The sequence below is a fragment of the Xenopus laevis genome, chromosome 1S (genome assembly GCF_017654675.1).
Source record: "Xenopus laevis strain J_2021 chromosome 1S, Xenopus_laevis_v10.1, whole genome shotgun sequence".
Taxonomy (NCBI): domain Eukaryota; kingdom Metazoa; phylum Chordata; class Amphibia; order Anura; family Pipidae; genus Xenopus; species Xenopus laevis.
In genome coordinates this window covers 77,668,173-77,691,233 of record NC_054372.1, presented here as the reverse complement: position 1 = coordinate 77,691,233, position 23,061 = coordinate 77,668,173, and the positions used below count along the sequence as shown (strand labels likewise).

General features: G+C 41.7%; 1 protein-coding gene across 7 annotated transcripts in view; it reads left to right on the top strand.

The window, feature by feature from the left end:
• Positions 1–23,061, top strand: part of mapk10.S (mitogen-activated protein kinase 10 S homeolog) — a 228,294-nt gene that overhangs the window by 21,147 nt on the left and 184,086 nt on the right. For 5 of the 7 annotated variants that reach the window (XM_041579771.1, XM_041579772.1, XM_041579773.1 and 2 more), the window contains exon 2: positions 2,230–2,301. In XM_041579771.1, coding sequence (XP_041435705.1) covers positions 2,230–2,301 — 72 coding nt within the window. Of the gene's footprint in view, positions 1–2,229; positions 2,329–23,061 lie in introns of all 7 variants that reach the window. The other 2 variants (XM_041579776.1, XM_041579777.1) reach the window with 2 other exon arrangements.

Below are 23,061 nucleotides of genomic sequence, written 5' to 3'. Positions count from 1 at the left end.
GTCATTAAAATGGCATTAGTGTGTGATTCTTTTGGTGCACGCCACATTTAGACTGGGCAGATTCTTTGTATCCATGTGTCATGATTTTAGATTTTAGAATCCATGCCATTTAATGCAATATACCATAGCAACAGATTTTACTGCAGTGTGAGAAGATTTGGTGATAAAACATTGTTTTTACCTTTTGATCTCCAAAAGTCATCATGCTTTTCTAGCCTCCCTCTATAATTGTCCTCCTACACTGGACAGCTTTTAACCAACATGACAACTTCAGGTTATATATAGAAGTATAGAAACCACTGAAATAGAAGCCTGCCTGTCCAGTCTAAGTGATGTAATATACCAAATCTGTACCGTTCTTGAAAAAGAATAAATGCATCTGTTTTCAGCCAGTGGCAAATAACACATTTTTCTCTTTTGATAAAATGATCTCTGCCTCTCACATTTAACCAGCAGGCATGACCTTATGTCACATAACATTACAAATAAAAGAAAAGGAATGTCTAATATGTCTATTTTAGGCACATTTCTCACATGCATTTTTATTACCTCTTTTATTAACCCTGCCTGCATGGGCAGAAAATATTTGAGATATTATGTTTGCTGTACCAGTGCTAGATAGTTTTCCTCCTGTTATCATATAAGTGCCATAATTGTCATGTTGAATAAAGGTATTAGTTTGTATACTGATCTTTCTGAAAGATTTTCTGACACTGACATCTGACACTGTTATCACAGACAATGGACCACAATTTGTCAGCTCAGAATTCACACATTTTTCCAGAAATTGGAACACCTTACATCATTGCCCTATCACAGTCAGTTCAATGGTAAAGCTGAATCTGCCAAGATAGCAAAAACCATCATAAAGAAAGCTAAGAGAGATAGAAAAGATCACTGGAAAGCAGGTCCGGACTGAGAATTAAAATAGGCCCTGGCATTTCAGGCCCAAACAGAGGTCCAAACAGCCCCCACCAGACCACTAAATACTGACTTTCTATGGCACCTTATAGCAGCCCCTCTGGCATTTGCCAAAACCCACAAATTGCCAGCCCGGGTCTGCTGGAAAGCCATATTTGACTGGAGGAATACTTCTACAGAGGGTACCAACAGCAGTCATGTACAAAGACTTATGTCATGAAGGACAATAACTCTCCTTCCCACTGCTCAGAAGTTGCTGTTTCCAAAGGTAATAGAAGGGGTAGTTGATCAACTTACAGAGACGTGCCAAAAGCAAAAGCATATTATGATAGAGGAGCCAAAGAACTGGCAGAACTAGACATTGGCCAAACAGTACGTATACAACCTTTTCCTACATCGGTAGATGGAAGGTGGTGCAAAGGTATTTGTTTGTAGAAAGTTGCTCCACGTTCACTTATAGTGGAGGCTGATGGGAAATAGGAAATTTCTCAGGAGCACCAATGAAACAAGTCAGGCTAACACCAGTGAGGAGACAGCGCCAACAACAGAGTCCTTGGAGGACATTCCAAACCAGAGATCACCTATAAACCCAGAGGTGGAAGCAAATGTAGAGAATAATATACTACAGCTTCACCACGCTGTACTCGCACTCGAGTAATCAGAACACCTACAAGATACAAAGACTTTGTTCTTTAAAACAAAATATGGACAGTGCTCCATTGTTTAAATAATACATACTGAAGTTTGTTTTTATAAAAAAAAAAGAAAGGGATATGTTAACATATACAGAGAGCTTAACATGTGCTTAACATCTACTGTTTTGACGAGTACTACAGTCACTAAGATGTGTGACATTGTTTGGGTGTGTGTGTTAATAAAGTTCGTTGTTACAAGCTACAAGGCCTCATGAAACAGTTTCTAGTACAAGTAAACCAATGAAGCAAAAGAGTAAGATGGAGAATGAACTGATCTGACCCAACCTGATTATACAGAATATAATGAATATTTTTTGTATAAACAAGAAAAACATTTATTTAAGGTTATTATTGTTGTCCTGTGGTGTACGATGTTGGTGGATAGTATTGTTGGGCATATACAGTATGCACAAAGACAGAGATCTGCTTGTGTGATCTAACTGCTGATCAAAGGTATCTGTGGATGACCGGAGACAAATTGAGAGGCTACACTTCTTTGTTATAACTTGGTTATATACTGTAAAGCTAATCCTATACAAAGCATAGTTATTTTTACTGACAGATGCAAAATAAAGAATTGTAAAACTATATAATAGTTTCTGATTTGTTGCAGGTATTTATGAGCCGTCATTTCTTGTACAACTGCAGTGAACCTACCCTGGATGTGAAGATTGCCTTTTGTCAGGTGTGTGTTCCTTACAGGTAAAACAAGGTATCCTATTTAGAAATCTGTTATCATTTCACAGTGTTGTGTATATTTGTCTGCTGTGTAAATGTTATCTATTTGAGTACTCACATCAAGCATAAGAGAACATCAAAAGAATGAGGAAATCATTTCTAAAATTTAGAATTGTTTGCTTAAAGCCTGAAGCTTTTGATAAGGGTCTAAAGTTCAGGTAAAATATAGGGGGTGAGTGCCAAATTGCATCTTTGGATAGTACCAATGACTATAGAATGCCCACCTCTAGCCAAACAATAAGAATCACTTGAAACTTTTAAAGGAACAGTTGCAAAACAGGCCCTGAAGAAAAGAATGGGTGGTGTTAGTATAGGATCCTTAAAGCATCCCAATGTTTGAAAAATAGAAAGAGGGACAAAAATATCTGATGTGTGGAGAACAGAAAATATTTCTTGGCCATGCCCTTTTGTGACCAATTTGGAAAATGTAGTCTCTCCATAATTTGAAGCACCTGGGCTTGGGGCAGGATGTAAGAGCAATACATGGTTGCTAAAAGAAATCATGTCTATTTTTCTGCTGATAACTTTTAAGAGTAATTTTTAACGCCTTTCAAAGTTTTAATCTTTCAATCACTGTAACCTGTACGGGGTAAATTGCGTTGGAAATTCGCCATCGATGGTTTCGCAGCCATCACAACACTTCACCAGGCGTTAATTCACTAGGGCAACGCCAACGCCAAGTGCGAAGTTGCGTCCAGGGCACCAAACGCTGGCAAATTTTTGCTAGCGTTACTTCGGCAATCAAAGCGAAGATGCGATAGCGTTGCCTAATTTGCTGGGAAATGATAAAGTTACATTGACGTATATGTTGCAGTAAATACATCACATTACACAAGTCTAGGGAACCTTAATAAATAAAATAGAGTTGTTATAATGCTCTACACGAGTCCAGTGTCTAGTTTATGTTCCATATGCTGTATGTATGAAAATGTAGGAGGGAACCCGGTTAACCAAAAAAAAAAAAAAAATTTATGAAGCTTTTTTTTGCACTAAAAAATTAGGAAGTCCTATGCACAACATTGCACTTCGCCTGGTCGGAGCTGGCAAAGGCAAGTCTAGCGAATGAGGTAACCTTCAGTAAAATCCACATCTTAGTGAATTTTGCCAGAACAAAAATTCACCTGGCGTTAGAGTGCAAATCAACGCTAGCGTCTATCTCCTTCGCTAGTGAAGTGACGCCTGCGCCCGTTAGGGAATTGGCAGTTAGTCACATCACCCTTTAGGGAATCTGCCCCGTAGTCTAGTCCAAACAAATTGCAGTAGAAAGTGTACAGTAAGGTTATAGAATTCTGATGAAAGGGAAAAATTGGGGGGCTACATAAATTTCAACTTACCCCTGCAAAATACATTTTTATGAAGGGGAATCATAGCATGTGTGCATACACAGGCTTGCTAATGCCATATCATAGAAATTAAAAAGTTGAAGTAGTCTTCTTGCCATGGGTGTCCTTACATAGTGCTATAAAATAAAGTTATAAAGTCACTATAATACCATCCCTATGCTGTATCAATAATTGACTTGCAAAGATTTGCACTCAGTTTACTAACCAATGCAATGCAAATATTTTTATATTGTGCAAAAGTAAAAAGAATATTCTGGAAAGGGATGCTGCATTTCTTTATATATACATATATGTGAAATAATTTAATTATATATTAAATGGATGGCTGACTATGTTGTCCAGAATTCCTTTTGCTTAAGAACTTACTTCCTCTGGGAGAAGCCTGACTCAAAACTTTTAAAGCAGTGGTATAAATAGGTGGGAGCAGACACCATGGGGGAGCAGCAGGCAATGGGGACAGTGAGGGGCCCCCCACAAGCCTTTCTCAATCCTTGTTGGAGACATCTGTGAACCCCCCATTCCAAACCCCTGGGGGGGCATGGGTCCCGGGTCATGCCACAGTGCTCAATGTTCACAGACATGTGGTTCACTATAGCTCCAGCTTTGCTGTGGTCAAATGGGTGCGTCACCACTTACAGTATATTTACAGGGGAATGCTTCAGGCACTTCTGATATAGCAGCTCTTGTTACACTGACTGATCTTAAGACAACAACCCACTTGTTATTAGAAACTTTAAAAATGCACTTCGCTAAAATTATTGTTCAGCCCATGTGCTCTATACATAATGCTAGAAAATTTGCAATTGGTTTAAATGTTTATTTATTATTGGTGGTTTTTGAATTATTTAGCTTTTTATTCAGCAGCTCTCCAGTTTGCAATTTCAGTAATCTGATGGCTAGGATCCAAATTACCCTATCAATCATGCATTGATTGGAAATAAGAGATTGGAATTTGGAGAATAGGAGAGAGGGTCTGGATAGAAAGAGTGATAAAACATAGCAATAACAATAAGGGGCCTACATATTATGCTGTGTAAAATGAAATTTGTTGAAAAAACTGTAAATAGCTGTGTAAAAATGTGGCTCATATACTATGTAAATGCTGTACACTGCTCATCAGTGATCCTGTGGTCCACAATCATCTGTGGTTTATTAAAAACAACACACTAATACACTAAAAGCATCACCTAGCCTGAAGTATCAATATAGGGAATAACATGCACAAGGTCAGATCGGATGCAGCAGCAAGACTGAAGCAATATGTCCACAATAATAGCCAGGAATCTGCCAGCTTCTCCATCCCCACGCACATCTCCTCTTCTGCTCCCAGCCACTACTGATAAAGAACTGCTTATACAGTAAATTGTTCCACAGATCCAAGTCAAGCAGATCTTATGTTTGCCATCCCGCAATGCCAAACTTACTTAACCACAACATTTACCTCTAAAATGTAGGAACTAAGGCTATGGGCACCAGATGGCAAGAGGTGAATTACTGAGTACCAATACTATGGAATGGAATACCTAGCTGATGATGCTGTTTTTATATAATGCTTCTAACCTCGATTTCTTCCCTCTCACCTTCCTTTTCTTCTTTCCCTCCTTTTTCCTTTACTTATGAGGCTGTTCCCCCACAGTTTTGTTATAATATAAATACAAAATAAAATATATAAAAAGGTGACGTCTAATATCCTCATATTTTGCAACAGGGGGTACTTTTATTTATTATAATACACACGTTTCAGTGAGTCATGTAACAGAAATGATATCACTAAGCTCTTATTATAACCGATTACATCACTAAGCACCATTTATAAGGATATCATTTACAGGATAAAACCTGCCTAATTGCCATTTTAGCCTATGGGGGACTTAGAATCTATCTGGAGTCAATTGGTGGACTTTGAAAAATCAAAGGTTTTTTTGGGAAAAACTTCGAAACAAATTCGATTGAATTCGCTATTGCTTTGATTCGTACAATTCAAATTCGGCCGAATACGGACCTATTCGATCTAAAACAGACATATTAGACCCAAAAAAAACTGACTTAATTTCGGTTGGTCTTTTTGAATTCGAATTTCGAAGTTTTTTCAAAATTTGACTCTTGATAAATATGCCCCTTGATTTACATTACAGCATGGCTTACAGAGGAATAAAAAATACTGTTTCAGTTATATTTAGTATCATTATCCCAGTTTTTACCAAAATTCTACAATAAGACATTGCTCTTTAAATCAAGCAGTAATCAATCATAAAGTGCTCAGAACTATTATCTTCTGTGTGGGATATTATTTGCCATATTCTATCACATTGCAAGCATATTAGCAGAATATGGTCCTAATACAGTTAACAAGTTCCCTTAGGACTTTGATAAAATTCATAGAATCTGCAGTATCTTTCCTTTGTGATATTAGACTTGATTACAGAGTTTGTAAAAAGTGCTATAGTTTTGTCAGTGTTGTCGAATTTACCCATATTTCAAAACGTAACATTTTTAAATTAGGTTAATTCAAAAATACAAATTAATGCGAAGAATTAGAGCTCGTGAGGAGATACCTAACAATTAAACCTAAAAAACTATTTTAAGCAGACTTAAAGGAGAAGGAAAGTTATTTAGCACTTGGGAGTGACAAATGTTAGCAGGGCCGCCATCAGGGGGGCACTGGGGGTACAGCTGTACCGGGCCCGGGCCTGAAGGGGGGCCCGGCTCGACTGTGTTACACTTTTCAAATTAGCCGGGCCCCCCTTAACAGCGCCGAAGGTCACGGTGCAGCTGAAGATCCAAAGCCGCTAAGACCTGCTGCTGCTCACGCTGCTGAATTGTCACTCACTAAGCTCCGTGCCTGCGGCAAGTACACTCCCCTGCTCTTCCGGTACTGCTGCTGCTGACAGGCTGATGTGGGAGTGGAGAGAAGGAGGGAGGGGGAAAGGAGCAGAAGCGTTTAACCCTGCAACTCCAGACTGAGCAAGAGTCAGGTATTATAACATTGGCACTGGAAGCCTCTCTTTCCAGCCTGTATTTGTGTAATTATTTTAGCACCAGCCTAGTGTTGCTGCCATTCTATCCTGTTGTACTTATTATTTGGCAGATCTTTCTAGTGATGATGTTGCTTGCTTATTCTATCAGTTAAAAAAAAAGTTTAATTTTTCTAATAGAACCATAAGCAGCATTACTAAAGAAATAAAAAGCCTAGCTTGAAGGTTAGTTAAAGGGGTTGTTCACCTTTACATTATCTGTTAGTATGATGCAGAGAGGGATATAGGGAGACAATTTGTAATTGGGTTTTTATTTTTTATTTTTTTTTGTGGTTTTTGAGTTACTTAGCTTTTTATTCAGCAGCTCTCCAGTTTGCCATGTCTGTAATCTGGTTGCCAGGGTCTAAATTTCCTTAGCAACCATGCACTGATTTAAATAAGAGACTGTAATATGAATAAGGGAGGACCTGAATAGAAAGATGATGTTTTTAGCGCTGGTGTCTGTGTGGACTTTTTAATGTGGTGTGGGGTTGGCGGGTTCTGGGGTGGGCGGGGCCAGGGGGCCCAGAAAATTTTGCTGTACGGGGCCCCGTGATTTCTGATGGCGGCCCTGAATGTTAGGCACCCCCAAGTGAATGTATTTACTTACCTGAAACCCCGGGCCGGTGCACCTATCAACAGAAAACTGCACCGGCCAGAGGTTATTCTAGCAAGCACCACAGAGCGCTCCTCTTCCGGTTTCTTCAAATTTCCTGGGGCAGATGCAAAAAAGCTGACTTTTTTGTTAAAGTTCGGCTTTTTCCCTCTAATGCGCATGCGCAGTCGCACAAAGAAAGAGGAAGCCGGAAGAGGACCGCTCCCTGGTGCTCGCTGAAATAACTCTGGGCGGTGCAGTTTTCTGCTGATAGGAACACTGGCCTGGGGTTTCAGGTCAGTAAATACATTCACTTGGGGGTGCCTAACATTTGGCACCCCGAAGTGCTAGATACATTTTCTTCTTCTTTAAGACAGTTTTGTGATATTGTTTGGCCTCTTTTGTGTTTAGCTCATTGTTCTAATGGAGAGAGTTGGAACAACAAATATAATTTGACCAGTTCCACTATCTCTGGTCAAAAGATCACATTAATTTACTATAAGCAATCTGGAATTATTTGAGATGATAAACTCCTGGCATTGATGCATCATGAACAAAGCCTTAAGTTTAGTCATAGCAGCGGGATATTTTCAATTATGTAGGCATGCAGTAGATATTGTACTAGATTATTTTTTTTTTAAATGTTTATTTTTTATTGTCAGCAAAAGTCAAAAAGGATCACAATACACAGAGAAGGCACCACATACAATCACTGACAGTGGTAACTAGTAGGTATGGTATGAGAAAGCAGATATCTAGACGCATGCCCTTCACCAGTGAAGAGCATGTGCCTACTGAAAAAGGAAACACCAAGTAAACCACTGTGCGCTGTCAAGAGGCTAGTCAGTCAAGGTGGGGGTCAGTCTACGGGAAGGAGTGTACTGGATCAGCAAGATAACACAAAGGAGAAAGGAAAAAGGAAGGGGCGGAGGGGGAAAGGGAAGGAAAATGCAGAAACTTCAGTAGTGAATCCCATACTACATATTACATACAACGTGTCAAGAGAAAAGAGCAGTACAGTAACATTACACATATGGTGAAATAGCCTAGCACTCATAAGAAAGCATAATCACATAGAACAATGTCCCAAGAAAGGCAATCTGAAGAGGGGGGTGTGTTTGGCAGAGAACTCTCTCAGACAGTTTTAGGAAATGGAATCAAGATATTGTAACCAAGGGCGCCAGGTCGCCCAATGCTGCAGCATCGCATTAGGGGAGTCAGCATGCGTTTCCTCAAATTTGCGTATCTCCTCCATTTCCCTCATCCATTCGAGTAGAGTAGGCGAGGCAGTATTCTTCCATTTGCGGGGAATCAAGAGTTTAGCTGCATTCAGAGCAACCTGTGTTAAGGACCTTCTGTACGAGGACACAGAGATCATATTGTGGTGTAGGAGAATTGCAGCTGGGTCGGGAGAGATATCGAGGAGAAGTGTATCTGTGCAGATATCCAATATCTGTGACCAGAATTGTTTAATGAGAGGACAGTCCCAGAAAATGTGCAGCATAGTGCCAACGTGTTGTTTGCATCTCCAGCATATGTCCGTTGTACCAGGGAACATGACATGCAGTTTCGCAGGGGTGTTGTACCATAAGGAGAGCACTTTGTAATTATTCTCCAGGATTCTGCAACTTCTGGGGCCTGTGAGAGATTTAGCCAAGATGTTTTCCCAGTCTTGTTCGGAGAGTGTGACATTCAAAACAGTTTCCCATTTTTTGAACCTCGGCAAAGGAGAGTGTTTAGCTGCAGCAGGCCCATGCAGCAGTTGGTAAATAGCAGAGATGACTCTAAGAGGTGGAGAAGTATGACAGCACAGCTTTTCGAAATCAGTGTATAGCGAGGTACCCACCGGTCGAGTGAGCACTCGTCTTGCAAAACTGGCAATCTGCTGATATTTAAATTGTTCAGTCGTCGGAAGGGTATATTTATTCTGTACTTGTTCCCATGAGGGCAGGGCGCCTTGAGGGCATATGTGAAAGAGCTGCTGCACCTGTCCACCTTGCCAGTTATTGAAGTAGCCAGGTTGTAAACCAGGAGGAAAGTCCCGATTGTCAATAAACGGTAACAGAAGCGAGCCGGTGGAAGTCAGGCCCAAAGGGCCGCTGATGGAATCCCATTGGCGGAGGCAGTAGGTGAGGAGGAGATGCGAGTCTCTAATTTGTCGGGGTTGCGTAGAAGGGATCCAGGGAAGCAACTTAAGTGCAGATGCCACCATTTTTTTTTTTCAAAAAATTTTTTTTTTTCCAAATTTTTTTTGGGGCCCCAATTTGTTTTTAACTTATAAGGGGGCCCCTGCCACCAATGTTTGTTTATTTTTTAGTTTTTTTTACATTTTTTTTTGTTGGGGCCCCAAGTTTTTTTTAACTTATAAGGGGGCCCCTGCCACCAATGTTTGTTTATTTTTTAGTTTTTTTTACATTTATTTTTGTTGGGGCCCCAAGTTTTTTTTAACTTATAAGGGGGCCCCTGCCACCAATGTTTTTAAAAAAAAAAAAAAAAAAATTTAATTTTTTTTTTTTTTGGGGCCCCAATTTTTTTTATAAGGGGGCCCTGACCATCAATAGCTTTTTACAATTTGTGTGGGGGGGGTTACTTTTTTAGCGCTGATGTCTGTGTGGTCTTTTAACTGCGATGTGGGCGGGATATGGGGCGGAGCTTGGTCGTCAGTGTGGGCGGGGCCCAGGGGGCCCCAAAAATTTTGCTGTACGGCGCCCCGTGATTTCTAATGGCGGCCCTGCCCCCCAGACAATCTAGAATAACTTAGAGTCCCCAATTTTATCCGTGGTTGTTTGCCATTCCACACAAATTTACTGACCAGACTATTGAGAGTGGTAAAGAAGTCTCTGGGCGGTTGAAGTGGAAGCATCTGAAAGATGTACAAAAGCTTTGGTAGTGTATTCATTTTGAGAGAGTTCACTCTGCCAAACCACGACAGGGTTTTGGTAGACCACAATGTGCAATCACGTTTGACCACCTGTAAGATAGAAGAATAATTAACATGCGCCCAATTCTTTACGTCTGGTGTAAGTGTAATGCCCAGATATATCAGTTTCTCTGTTTCCCATTTAAAGGGGAACTTATCTCTCAAGGCAGTAATCACGGAAGGGAGCAAACTGATATTCAAAGCACTAGACTTGCCATAATTAACCTTAAAATCACTCAGGTAGCTATAATCCTAATCTCCTGTAGCAGGTTGGGGATTGTGACCACAGGTTGCGTCAGTGTAAACAATAAGTCATCTGCATATGCACATATCTTGTGTGCCGTGCCACCAATCGACACACCTTGAATATTCGCGTTATTACGGATTTTAGCCAGTAAGGGTTCTAGAGACAAAACAAAGAGAAGTGGCGAAAGCGGGCAGCCCTGTCTGGTCCCATTGCGGAGGGAGATAGGGTCAGAAAGTGTGTTATTAATTTTAAGCCTAGCAGTAGGGTTATGGTACAGAGACTTAATCCAAGCGGTCATACGTGAGCCCACCCCTATGTGCGATAAGCAGCTAAACATAAAATCCCAGCGTACTCTGTCAAAGGCTTTCTCAGCATCAGTTGACAGAAGGGACAGAGGGGTGGACTCACGTCGAGCTACTGTTTATTAAGGTTATCTCTAGTCTCCCGACCGGGGAGGAAACCTGCCTGATCCAGATGGATGAGTCGGGAGAGACCTGGCTTGATACGGGAGGCGAGTATTTTTGCAAGTAGTTTCATGTCATTATTGATTAAGAAGATTGGTCTGTAACTGGCCGGTTGGGAGGGGTCCTTATCTTTTTTGAGTATTAAGCTAATGTGGGCTTCTAAAGTGGACGGGGACCAGTGATGACCCTGGTGAATCTCATTGTACGCTCTACACAGGCCCATAACCAGGTGAGGTTGTAGGGTCTTAAAGAAGGACATAGAGAATCCGTCTGGGCCAGGGCATTTGCCTGAGGGGGAGTCTCTTATGGCCCATTCAATTTCCCCTGTGGTTATGTCTTGTTCTAGTGCTTGAAGCCAGTCAGGGCTGCCCCTTAGCATGCCAGAGGAGGTCAAATATTCAATGTAGCTGTCTTTGGTCGGGGTGTCATTGCCATTTGCTTGTTGCTGGTAAAGGCGTCTATAAAAGTCAGTCAGAGTGGATTGTATACCGGCAGGTGAAACGTGGACAGTGCCCTTGGAATCCTTCATTTTAAATATATGACTTCTCCTTTCCCTTGTTTTGAGTGCCCTAGCTAGCATCTTCCCACATTTATTCCCATGGTCATAATACAATTTCTTAAGCAAAAAGGTAGCTCTGTCTGACTCCTTCTGTATTAACAGTTTAAGGTCCTGTCTCGCTTTCGTTAACTCAGAGAGTGTGTGCGTCGCTCTGGTAAGTTTATGGTGTTGGTCAAGTTGCTGTATTTTAGAGATAAGATTTTGTTTCTGCTTCTGCCTATCTCTCTTGAGTCTCGCTCCCTGCTGGATAAGAATACCTCGTATAACGCACTTGTATGCTTCCCATTCGGGAATAGCCGAGCTGGCAGTGTCGACATTAGTCTGGAAATAGTCTTTAGTGGCGGTAGAAACTATCTTAAGCACTGTCGGGTCCTTCAGCAAGCTATCGTTAAGTTTCCAAGTGAACTGTTTGGATCTAGTGAGAGGGGTGTAAAGTCGTAGAATTACTGGAGAGTGATCCGACCAAGTGGTGGCCTCTATTGTAACATCTCTTAAGCTATCGAGAGTATCATGAGAAAGAAAGATATAATCTATTCTGTTGTGTGTATTGTGGCTATGGGAGAAGTGAGTGTAATCTTTCCCTGTAGGGTGGTGAATTCTCCAGGAATCCAAAACTTGGAGCAATTGCAATTGAAGTTTAATGTGTTTGATTTTCCTATAGGTTATGGAAGCAGTGCCTGAAGAGCCGTCAATTTTGGGGTCGAGGGGGGTGTTAAGATCTCCACCTAGAATTAAGGTGCCTTCCGCAAACTCCAGCAACTGAGTACAGATCTGTTCCATAACTTTATTTTGCTCAGTATTCGGTAGATAGATAGAGGCGAACGTGTATTTTTGTGAATGTATTTTCCCTTTGACAAAAGTGTAGTTTCCATGAGTGTCATTTTTGATGTGATCCAGTTCAAATTCAAGAGAGTTAGCTATCAGAATGGCCGTACCACGGACTTTGGTGGGCTGTGGCGTGCTATGGATTATGTTCGAAAAATGTTTGTCGTACCATTTTGGAATATGATCAGTTTTGTAGTGAGTCTCCTGTACTAAGGCAACGTGAATTTTCTTGGCTTTAATTTCTTGCAAAAGAGCTTTCCTCTTCCAAGGAGAGTTTAAGCCATTAGCATTAATAGTGTAGATATTAAGTGCTAGCGATTGTGATGCCATGGTGTATTGGAAAGTTCTGTCTGCCCGTGCAAGAGGGAAAGAAAGAGAAGAGGGGGGGAGGGAGAAGAGAAATAGAAGAAAAAAAAAAAAAAAGGGGGGGGGAGTAGCGGGCGGGAAAGGGTGGAAAAGATGAGCAACGGCTCAAAGTATAGTAACAACCACTAACAAGTCAGTCCGACTTATTACTCAAAAAGCAATGTGGTGTGAGGTCTGCCCTCTAGGAGGGGGGTGGGAGACGGGAGAAGGTGTCGCGATGGAAGTATGCCTGTGTCCCACCACAAGCCTTTCAATAATATGCAAAGTAACATTGGTCTGGCTTAGTTTGAATAAGGGGCACGTATAGGGGAATTGGGGTCCGTCCTCAGAGTTACAGTCACATGGTCAAAGTAAATCACAAAATCATATAAAAGGTAACACGGAGAGGGTAGGCCAAGGGCTGTCTCTCCCAGATAAATCGCAATAACAATCAGGTAAAAGGTGGTCTATGGGTGGAGCCGCCACGCCGCGGGATTCGCATTTGTACATGTATCAGAGAAAGTATCTGACAGGAAGGTCGTAAAATCACTTGCCTGTCTAGGTACAGGGCTAGTATGAATAGCATAACACAGGAATGTTGAGGCATGAGGGACAACCAGTGTCCGCCCAATTTACCTGTGTAATTGAGTCAGTATAGAAATAAGTTGCATCGTTGCGCCCGTGGCGGCTCCCCCCACGCCCAGAAACAACCTAGACATCAAAGAGAATAAAACATATCATAGGTTATGCATATACATAAAAGAGAGAAAAATTGAACAGAGCATTTAGGTAGAAGCACCATGAACATTATGCATAATGGAAGCAAGGTATGTCTCAAAGTTCCAGAGGACCCAGATCGTAGCCCAAAAAATTAAAACAATAAGCAATCAATAAAGAGTAAAGCTAAGGGAACTTAGCCTGCAGAAATAATTGGAGTGTTGGCAAACTTCTCCAGAGTACCCAAACGGAGAGAAGGGCGAGCTCCATAGCTATGGTTGCCGCTTGCTGGGTGTAGTAGACTTAACTGGGGAGAAAGCCGGGAAGCGTTTCCGCCACAGCTTAGGTGGAGTGGAGTCTCCCCTGGAGCTTTGGTTAGCAGAGGTGCCAGAAATCGGGTTGGAAAGTTCCTCGTCAAATGTGCCCAAGACATAGTTACGCCATTCCTGAAGATCCACTGGCCTGATGTCTAGCTGTTGGCAGAAAAAAGGAACATCCGTTGGGTAGCGTAGAGCATAAGTCTTCCCTCCTTTATGTGCCAGTAGGGCGAAGGGGAATCCCCATTTATAAGAGATGCTTTGTTCCCTAAGCACAGTGGTTAATGGTTTAAGCAATCGACGTTGCATGACCGTAGAGGCAGACAGGTCTTGGTAGAGATTAATTACATTGTCCTCAAAGTGAATGCCATCCACACTGCGGGCTTTTTGTAGGATATGCTCCTTTATCTCAAAGCGTGCGAGACAGCACAGGATATCTCTAGGCATATTACCTCTCAGGCTGCCTACTCTGTGGATACGTTCAATCTCAATACTGGGAGGGTCAGTAGAGTTCAGGACTTCCAGAAACAGCTTAACATCAAGCTCTCGTAGCCCCTCATTTGGGACATTCTCTGGGACCCCCCTGATGCGAATATTGCAGCGCTGACTTCTATTTTCTAGGTCCTCTGTGTGGCGTCTGAGGTCTAGAATGGCCTGGTCGTGTTTATAGAGAGTCCTGCTATTACTTTCTGTGGCTGCCCCTGCTTGCGCAACTTTATCTTCTAGTTCCTCCAGCGTGTCACGCACCGCAGATATCTCTTGTTTGAGCACAGACGTTTCAGTCTGAATAGCCTGTTTAAGATCATTACCCCAAATTTGTAAGTCTTCCTTACTGGGCAGTTGGGCCATAAGCTGCAATATCCCCTCCAGGTTGCCGCTTACCTCAGGGGCATGGTTCGGGCCCGCCTGTGGGTTATCGGGCTCCTCGTGGCTGTCCGCCATATTGGATTCTTCCAGCGGGTCCAGCCGTTCCTGTGATTTCGGGAAAAACTGTTGAATGCCACTCGCAGAACACACGTCTTTGCTCTTAGCTCTTAGGTTGGGTTTGGTAAGTTTACCCATATTAGCGAAAAGATGCCAAAAACCAAGCTAAATGTCGACTTGTGGCGGGAGCTCAGCAGAAGTGCGTCTCACTCTCTCGCCATGCGGCCACGCCCCCCCCTGTACTAGATTATTTTTACATATCATGGCCATGGTGATTTTTGATGCAGTAACTCTTGAAACATAGTCTATTTGCTGTCTTTTTGTTTTGAAACTGCTATAGTAAGTGTTAACTTTAAAATTACTTTGTTTCTAGAAACTTTTTACTAAACAAATTAATTATTTTGTACTGAAATTAGGGATGCATAGAATCCATAATTTGGTTCAGGATTCAGACAATGCCAATGCTTTTTGTAGAATGTGGCTTTTACTGAATCTGAACCCTTAAAATAGTGTGATGGTCTGGTCAACTGAAAGAGAGCATGGATTTAACAGTTAATTTTACTTTTTTCAGATTTGAATAAGCAATTAAGAATTAAGTTTAGTTTTTGTGTTCCATTAAATACTTATGTACAGGATTTGGTGTTGAGTCAAATCTGTAACTCAAATTAATATACGTTTTTTCTTTATTTTTTATTGTATTGTTTTACTGTGATATCATTATTTGAAATATGATATTCTCTTTTGGTTTTTAATAATGATTCCTAGCCAGTGAATTATATAAAAAATTTATTTATGCTTTAAAGGAGAAGGAAAGTCGTTTAGCACTTGGGGATGTCAAATATTAGGCACCCCCAAGTGAATGTATTTACTTACCTGAAACCCTGGGCCGGTGCTCCTATCAGCAGAAAACTGCACCAGCCCGAGGTTATTCGAACAAGCACCAGGGAGTGATTCTCTTCTGGCTTCTTCACTTTTCAAATTTCCCGGGGCAGACGCATGCGCAGTAGAATGAAAAAGCTGACTTTATAGTTAAAGTTCAGCTTTTCACTCTAGCCAGAAGAGGAGTGCTCCGTGGTGCTGGCCCGGGGTTTCAGGTTAGTAAATTCACTTGGAGGTGTCTAACATTTGGCACCCCCTAGTGCTAAACGACTTTTCTTCTCCTTTAAAGACAAAAAAAAATCACTTGGGTGGTTGCAGTTTGTCAGCCATCCCCTTAGTGACTTTAATTGATTACAAAAACCCTGGGCTGGCACTCCACTTCTTTATTAATAGTTTTTCTTAGGGTGGCCAGCTGCCTCTTTTTTTCTACTCTTATCAGATATACCTTGTGTCAGGTCAGTTTAGAACATGCATGGTCACTAACGTTTTGGCCTAGCCAATGGCTCAGATTATGTCACTCTAGTTAGATAAATGATTATAACTGCCCTTTTCATTAAAATGAAAACTGTTACAGCTACTTTTGTCTGTTTATGTGCTATAGTTAATAAATAAGTAGGGCATATACCCACAAGCATTTACTCATTTGGTTGCTAAGCTTTCCAATGCATTCTACAGTGGATGTAGAACACATTGGTTTATACAATGTGTAACCACATTGACAAACACTTAAAACAATGTATTTGATATTATACATAATTTTAATACTGTATATACTGTAATATTACAGCAGGATTCAGTGTGCATATATAGTTTGGATGTGCAAAAAAAAAAAAAAAAAATATATATATATATATATATATATATATATATATATATATATATATATAGACAAATACCAGAAGTCCTCTACACTCAACCCATTATCAATATATTTAAGACAGAGACATTTTGTGCATACTGCTACTGAAAAATGCCTTACCCTTTAAACAAAACAGGGATTGTTTGTCCATATATTGCAATATATTTAAGCTGGCCAACTACGTCAAAGTTATCCCATATCTGGCCAGTCCTACGCTTAATTTTCATCTGATTCATTAAGAATTCAATTGCTTAATTATACATTTTACAAAGGGACTACGTTTTACCTGCAACTTACTAGCTGCTTTCAAAGTAAAACTACCAAACTTGGCTGCCCTTTTATTAGACACCAGTGGGATCACCTGACTATAGCTGGGAAGGGTGGGAGCTACAAAACGGAGCTGGTCACTGCTCCTGTATAACTATAACAAACAAGGGAAAGTTGTTCTCACCACTAATTTTTAAAAACATTAGGTGGGGGTGCAATGAGGCTGTGACCACAAAATACTTATAGACAAATACAAGAGGTCCTCTGCACTCAACCCATTATCAATATATTTAAGACAGAGACATTTTGTGCATACTGCTACTAAAAAAATGCCTTACCCTTTAAACAAAACAGGGATTGTTTGTCCATATATTGCAATATAAGATGGCCAACTACGTCAAAGTCATCCCATATCTGGCCAGTCCTACGCTCAATTTTCATCTGATTCATTAAGAATTCAATTGCTTAATTTTACAAAGGGACAAAGTTTTACTTGCAATTTACTAGCTGCTTTCAAAGTCAAAGCTCAAAAGGGCAGCCAAGTTTGGGAGTTTTACTTTGAAAGCAGCTAGTAAGTTGAAAATGCCAGCCATTTTTGAAACATTTTGTGCTCCCTCACTTTAGGGGCATAGTATATGAATTTATAGTAGAAAAATATTTCATGTTACGCATGAAAAATCCAACTGTTTTGGAAAGCCTTATGTCTCTTGAATGTGCCAATACCAGATATGTATAGTTTTAGGGAGATTTAGGACTTCTGTACAGCAAAAACTCCCTGCAGTATATTGCCAAATTTTGAAAGCACTAAGGCAGAAATGGCTTTACTTTAGATTCCAAGGCACAAAAATCATGAAACAGTAGGTTTACCCCAGAAAACCATATATTTTTGAAAAGTACACATTCTGCCGATTCCAAAATTGGTAACAATGTCTCTCTACTCCTAACTACCAAACATCAAAGCTTGTCTGAACATAGAAAAAATAGAAAAAATGTATCAAAATGATGAAAAATCACTTCAAAGTTTTATTTTGCTGCTCGCATATTCCACATTGTATTAGGTACCAAGAGAAAGCACCCTGAATATGATTGCCAGGGGTCCACTCAACATTTTGATGCCCATTGTGCATAGGTTTACCAAAGTATCCAGCATTTAGAGACACCAGTATATGAAGTTAGCGCATCCAATTGTTCAGGACTTTACTTCAGCTATTGAAAAATCAACACATTTACTGCTGTTTTTGTAAAAACACAGAAAAACAGATTTACCCCCAAAAACCATATATTTTTGGAAAGTACACATTCTTCCAAATCTAAAATGAGTACCCATGCCTTGCTGCTATACACTACAGAGATGCAAGCCTTTCTCAAAATTGTTGGTTTTGGTGAAATATCTAAAAACTTTCCAGCATCATATCGCCCATGTATCATTACGTATCAAGAAAAATCACCCTAAATATGATTGCCAGGGTGCAGTTTGAACAGTTTGGTGCCCATTTTGCATAGGTTTAGGTTTAAGTATCTGGCATTTAGAGGCCCCAAAGTGTTAGCTCATACAAATAGTCCTGTTGGGAACTTCAGCTAAAGAAAAATCAACACACAGGAGAAAGTTCTCTGTTTGGTGCTGAATTAAGCATAGACATCCCTGTTTAAGACAGGAATTTTTGTTTTCACTTGGTGTGTGAATTTGTTCCAATTGGTGGGTGAAATTTGGAAAGTTTTGATTTTCTTTACTAAAAATCGATTTTTCTTTTGACCCAGAAGGTGAGTGATTGCTAGCCCAGATCCCTTCACTTCCTCTGGGCTACAAACTAACTGTTAGATCCCCTACTACTCCCCCGCACCTGGGTGTAAGTTTCACTTGCATTTTTCTGCTGTTTCAGCACAAATTGTTTACCTTTTGTACGTATTGAGTGGGTATTTTGATTTTGCACTCAGTTTTGTGAAGAGAGAAAGCTAAAGGGAGAAGGATTTAAAATTATAAAATCTTTTCCAGCAGCATTGCAGCTCCCAGGCACCTGCTCACATTAACCCTCTCCCTGCCAGAGCTTCTCAACTTAAAAATAACTTTTTTGTTGATCAACAGTATTATGCTTTCTTTTTGTGCATTGGTTTGTAAAATAATGGGAGAAAATAAAAAAGAAAGCTATAAAAGTTGTAAAAAAAATACTGCAGGGTTCTAAAGCAAAAGGACCTGAAAACACCAGCCAGAGCCCATGTCAAAAAGCCCCACTGCCTCTACTTCTGCTGCTGCTGCAGCCAAAGTGACCCCTGCTAAAACATTTGCACAGGCGGTAGCTACTCGCAGCAAGCCAAGTCACTGCTGGGATAGAGAAGTTTACAAAGAAGCATAGGGTCAGATGCCTAATGTCAAGTGCTCATGGCATAGAGGCTTATATAAAGGCTGCAGCTGAAGTGGTGGGCCCCTCTGCAGTAGTGACAGCAAGTAAAATGTATGGGGAAGCCATAATCTTTGCCCGTACGCTGACTGCAGTGCATGATCTGGTGGAGAGGGGTATCACAGTGGGAGGGTCCCTGTAGAACCCCTAGAAGGGTAGATTTATCTAATGTGCCCCCTGCAAGATCACTTATTGTACCCTCACCTGCAAGCTATTGGGGAGTTAAAATCAAATATGTCTAAAATTCCCCTGGGATGTAAGGAAAACAGACTGAGGCATGTCCTTTCCTTTAAAAGGCAGGTGCAACTACTTTTACCTCGGGGGCAAGACACTATTGAGGGGTCTTTCGGGGTTCCATTTGAAGGTGTGCTGTATAAAATTTTTATTTGCACAGAGGAGGTTAGGTGCTTCCTTTGCAAGAACCTGGGGCACACTCGCCAGAGTTGTCCCAAAGGGCATATTAAGACCACAGCCCCTGTTCCTGCCCCCAGTGCCTCAAATAAAACATCTTATCCTGCTGGGACTATTTCAGCAGGGTCCTCAAAGGGTATATCTCTTTCACTAACCTTAAGGTGGCTGTTACACAACCCACCTCTACAACATCCAAACCTCCCCCTTCTCCACTGAAGTTATCTGAGGCTGCAATGTGTCTTTCAATTGCAGCAAAAGAGAAGGGGGGAAAATGTCAATGCATCCCCCTGGGCCATAGTTCTTCCTACCACAAAAAATTGTGCTCCTGCTATGGGCACCACTGAGGGAGTGGGAGTACCCATGATTGCAATACCTGTTGGGGTGGTGGCAGACAGTGGCATTTCCTCTTCAAATGCTAAGTAAAAGAGGACATTTAAATCCAACTGGCTGGTACCTGAGGAATGGGCATCAGTGGTTAATGATGGAGCACCCCCATCCAAGGATTAAAGGGGCAGCAAAACATCTGCTCCTCATGTGGTGACATTGTCTGGTCCAACTGTTGGTCGCAATCAACCTGTGTCAGACCATGCACTCTTGCCTCCAGACCAGATGGGGAATAATGAGGTTAATGGTCTGGAGTGTAAAGGGACACCTAATGAGACTCCTGCAGAGTGGGCAGTCAGTGTTCTTGAGGTGCTGAGATTTGGAAACTACAACCAGCCTCAGTTTTTAGTGCCTCAGGGTATTTCATTCCAGGAGGGGGAGAATATTGGGCTAACCCCCATACAGGACCCTGCAGATGAAATTGCTCGGGAGGATGGTGAGGGTGGAGTTGTGAATATGGAGGAGGGTAGCCAGACAAACTCTACTGTTCATGCTAAGATCTCTCCTCCCTTGTCTTCCACTGTTCCCAATGTTATTGCCATCCAGAAGGCACAGGAAGCAGTGGAGAGGGCAGAGGCTAACCATGGAGCCTCCAAAGCTCCCCCTTTTGGTGGGGAGCTAATTAGTTCTGTTGCTCCTGTGTCAAACACTTCCAAACTACTCCAGAGCTTGAAGCAAGTTGACATCTGGAGTGGAAGGGCAGGGTCTTTTTTAATCACCTCACTTGGGCGTCATCTGTGGTGGTGAAGCTTTTCTCAGATTCCTTCCAGCCAGAGGTGCTGAGTGCCAACTCTGTCATCCCTGGCTGTCTATTGCATCTTCGGGTCCAGGAGTCAGGTAGAACATATAATCTAATGAATGTGTATGCTCCTACTACCGGACCAGAGAAGGCACGGTTCTTTGAAAGTTTGTCAGTATGGAGACAATTGATTCTGATGAAGCCTTGATTATAGGGGGTTATTTTAATTACACCCTTGATGCTCGAGATCGCAATGTAACCAAGAAAAGGGACTAGTATGAGTCAGTTTTGCGAGAACTAATTGCTCATTTTTCCTTGGTTGATGTCTGGAGAGAACAGAACCCAGAGACAGATTCCTTCACCTACAGTATGTCAGGGTGAGAGATGGTAATGTTTCTCAATCCCGGATTGATAGGATATATATATTGAGCCAGAGCCATCTCATGTCACAAGCCCAGTCGAGCACCATTAGATTGGCACCATTCTTAGACTACAATTGTGTATCCTTGAGAATGTCAGTTGCTCCATCTCTGCCAAAAGCTGCTTACTGGCACTTTAACAACAGTTTATTAGAAGATGAGGGTTTGGCAAAGTCAGTTCAGGATACATGGAGAGGCTGGAGGGCTTTTCAGGATGAATTTGCCACATTGAATCAGTGGTGGGATGTAGGCAAGGTTCACCAGTGCAATGCAAAGATTGAGGCAATGAATGGGGAGGTGCTTGATCTTGAGCAAAGGCTTTTAGGCTATGAATATCAAGCCCTTCAGTGTGAATACCTAGAAAGGAAAGAAGCGATGCATAACATGGAACAGCGACAGGCTCGTGGTGCCTTTGTGCGAAGCCAGTTGCAGTTACTCTGTGATATGGATCGTGGTTCGCATTTCTTCTATGCTCTGGAGAAGAAGGGAACTAAAAACAAATCACATGCCTTTTTTGGAGGATGGCACCCCCCTTGAGGATCCGGAGGCTATCTGGGACAGAGTCCGGTCCTTCTATCAAAACCTTTTTTCTCCAGATGCCTGTGAGGAGCTATGGGACAGGCTTCCAGTGGTCAGTGAGAGGAGAAAAGAGAGGTTGGAAACACCAATCACTCTAGATAAACTCTCTCAAGCACTCCATTTAGTGCCCCACAATAAATCTCCTGAGCTTAATGGACTGACCGTAGAGTTCTTCCAGATCTTTTGGGATACTCTGGGCCCTGATTTCCATAGGGTCCTAACTGAAGCCCTCAAGAAAGGCGAGTTGCCACTTTCGTGTTGTCGAGCAGTGTTATCACTACTTCCTAAGAAGAGATTTCACCTGAATCAGCTTGTCTCTGCTGGCAATCATGGGTTGTGTCAGTAGCCTTAGAATTTCCAACCACTTCTCGGGGTCCAAATCCCCTATATCTTGGAGCCATTTATTGTAAGAGTGGAGCTCCTGTCTGTCTTGCCATGATTGAATGGTTTGGTAAATAGTGGAGAGAGGTTTGGGTACATCCTGCAGTTGTAGTTTGGTTTCCAATTCAGAAGCTTGGATCAGGGCCTGAGGAGAGACAAATTAATTTTTTGCTGCATGTTGGAGTAAGCAGCTCTGGAAATATGCCGCTTGGCTTACTGGAAAAGAGGTTTGAATTTGGTCTTGGTTGAGTAATTGGCCCTGGGAGAACAAATCCTTCACAAATCTTAAGCCTGCTTTGGCCCAGACATGATAGTCGGGGATATCTAACATAAGAGGGAGGTTCATATTGCGCCACAGAGGAGCATGAGGGGAGTAGACAGTCGATCCCTTGGGGGTGAAAATAGTTTGTGTTACATTCCAGGCTGTGATAGTAGTTTTCATGGACCTGGTTACCATTGGGTGTGCCTCCCTTCCCCTATATGCCAATAGCCGCAGGGCCTCCCTTGACCCCAGGATGGCAGCTTCCAATGTCACTGCCGAGTTCGAGCAGTCTGACTCAAACCACTATCTACATGTCACTAGAATTGCCGCCAAATAATAGTGGTATAGGTTGGGCAAAGCCAGGCCGCCTGCCTGGGTTGAGCGTTGCAAGGTGGTGAAACTTATCCTCGGATTTTTGTTGCCCCACATGAAAGAACGGACCAGTGAATTCACCTGGGAAAAAAAATATTTAGGCAAGCAGATCGGTGTATTTCTGAAAGCATATAAAAATTTAGGGAGAAATTTCATTTTGACCAGGTTGAGTCTGCCATACAGCGAGAGAGGAAGCGAAGCCCAAAGTGAGAATTTATTTTTAATGTCAGTGAGGATAGGATCGACATTGAGTTTCCTATACTGGGTGACATCTCATGTAACCTGGATCCCAAGATATGTGAACTTGTCTACCCATTGGAGTGGGGAATCAGGCGGTAGGTGGTTTTTTGCCTCAACATCTATCGCGAATAGGATGGATTGTCCCCAGTTCACTTTTAAGACAGAGAATTTACTGTTCTCATTAATGACACTGAGTAGATTGGTTAATGAGTGATTGGGGCTGTCTAGAAAGAGAAGGAGGTCATCTGC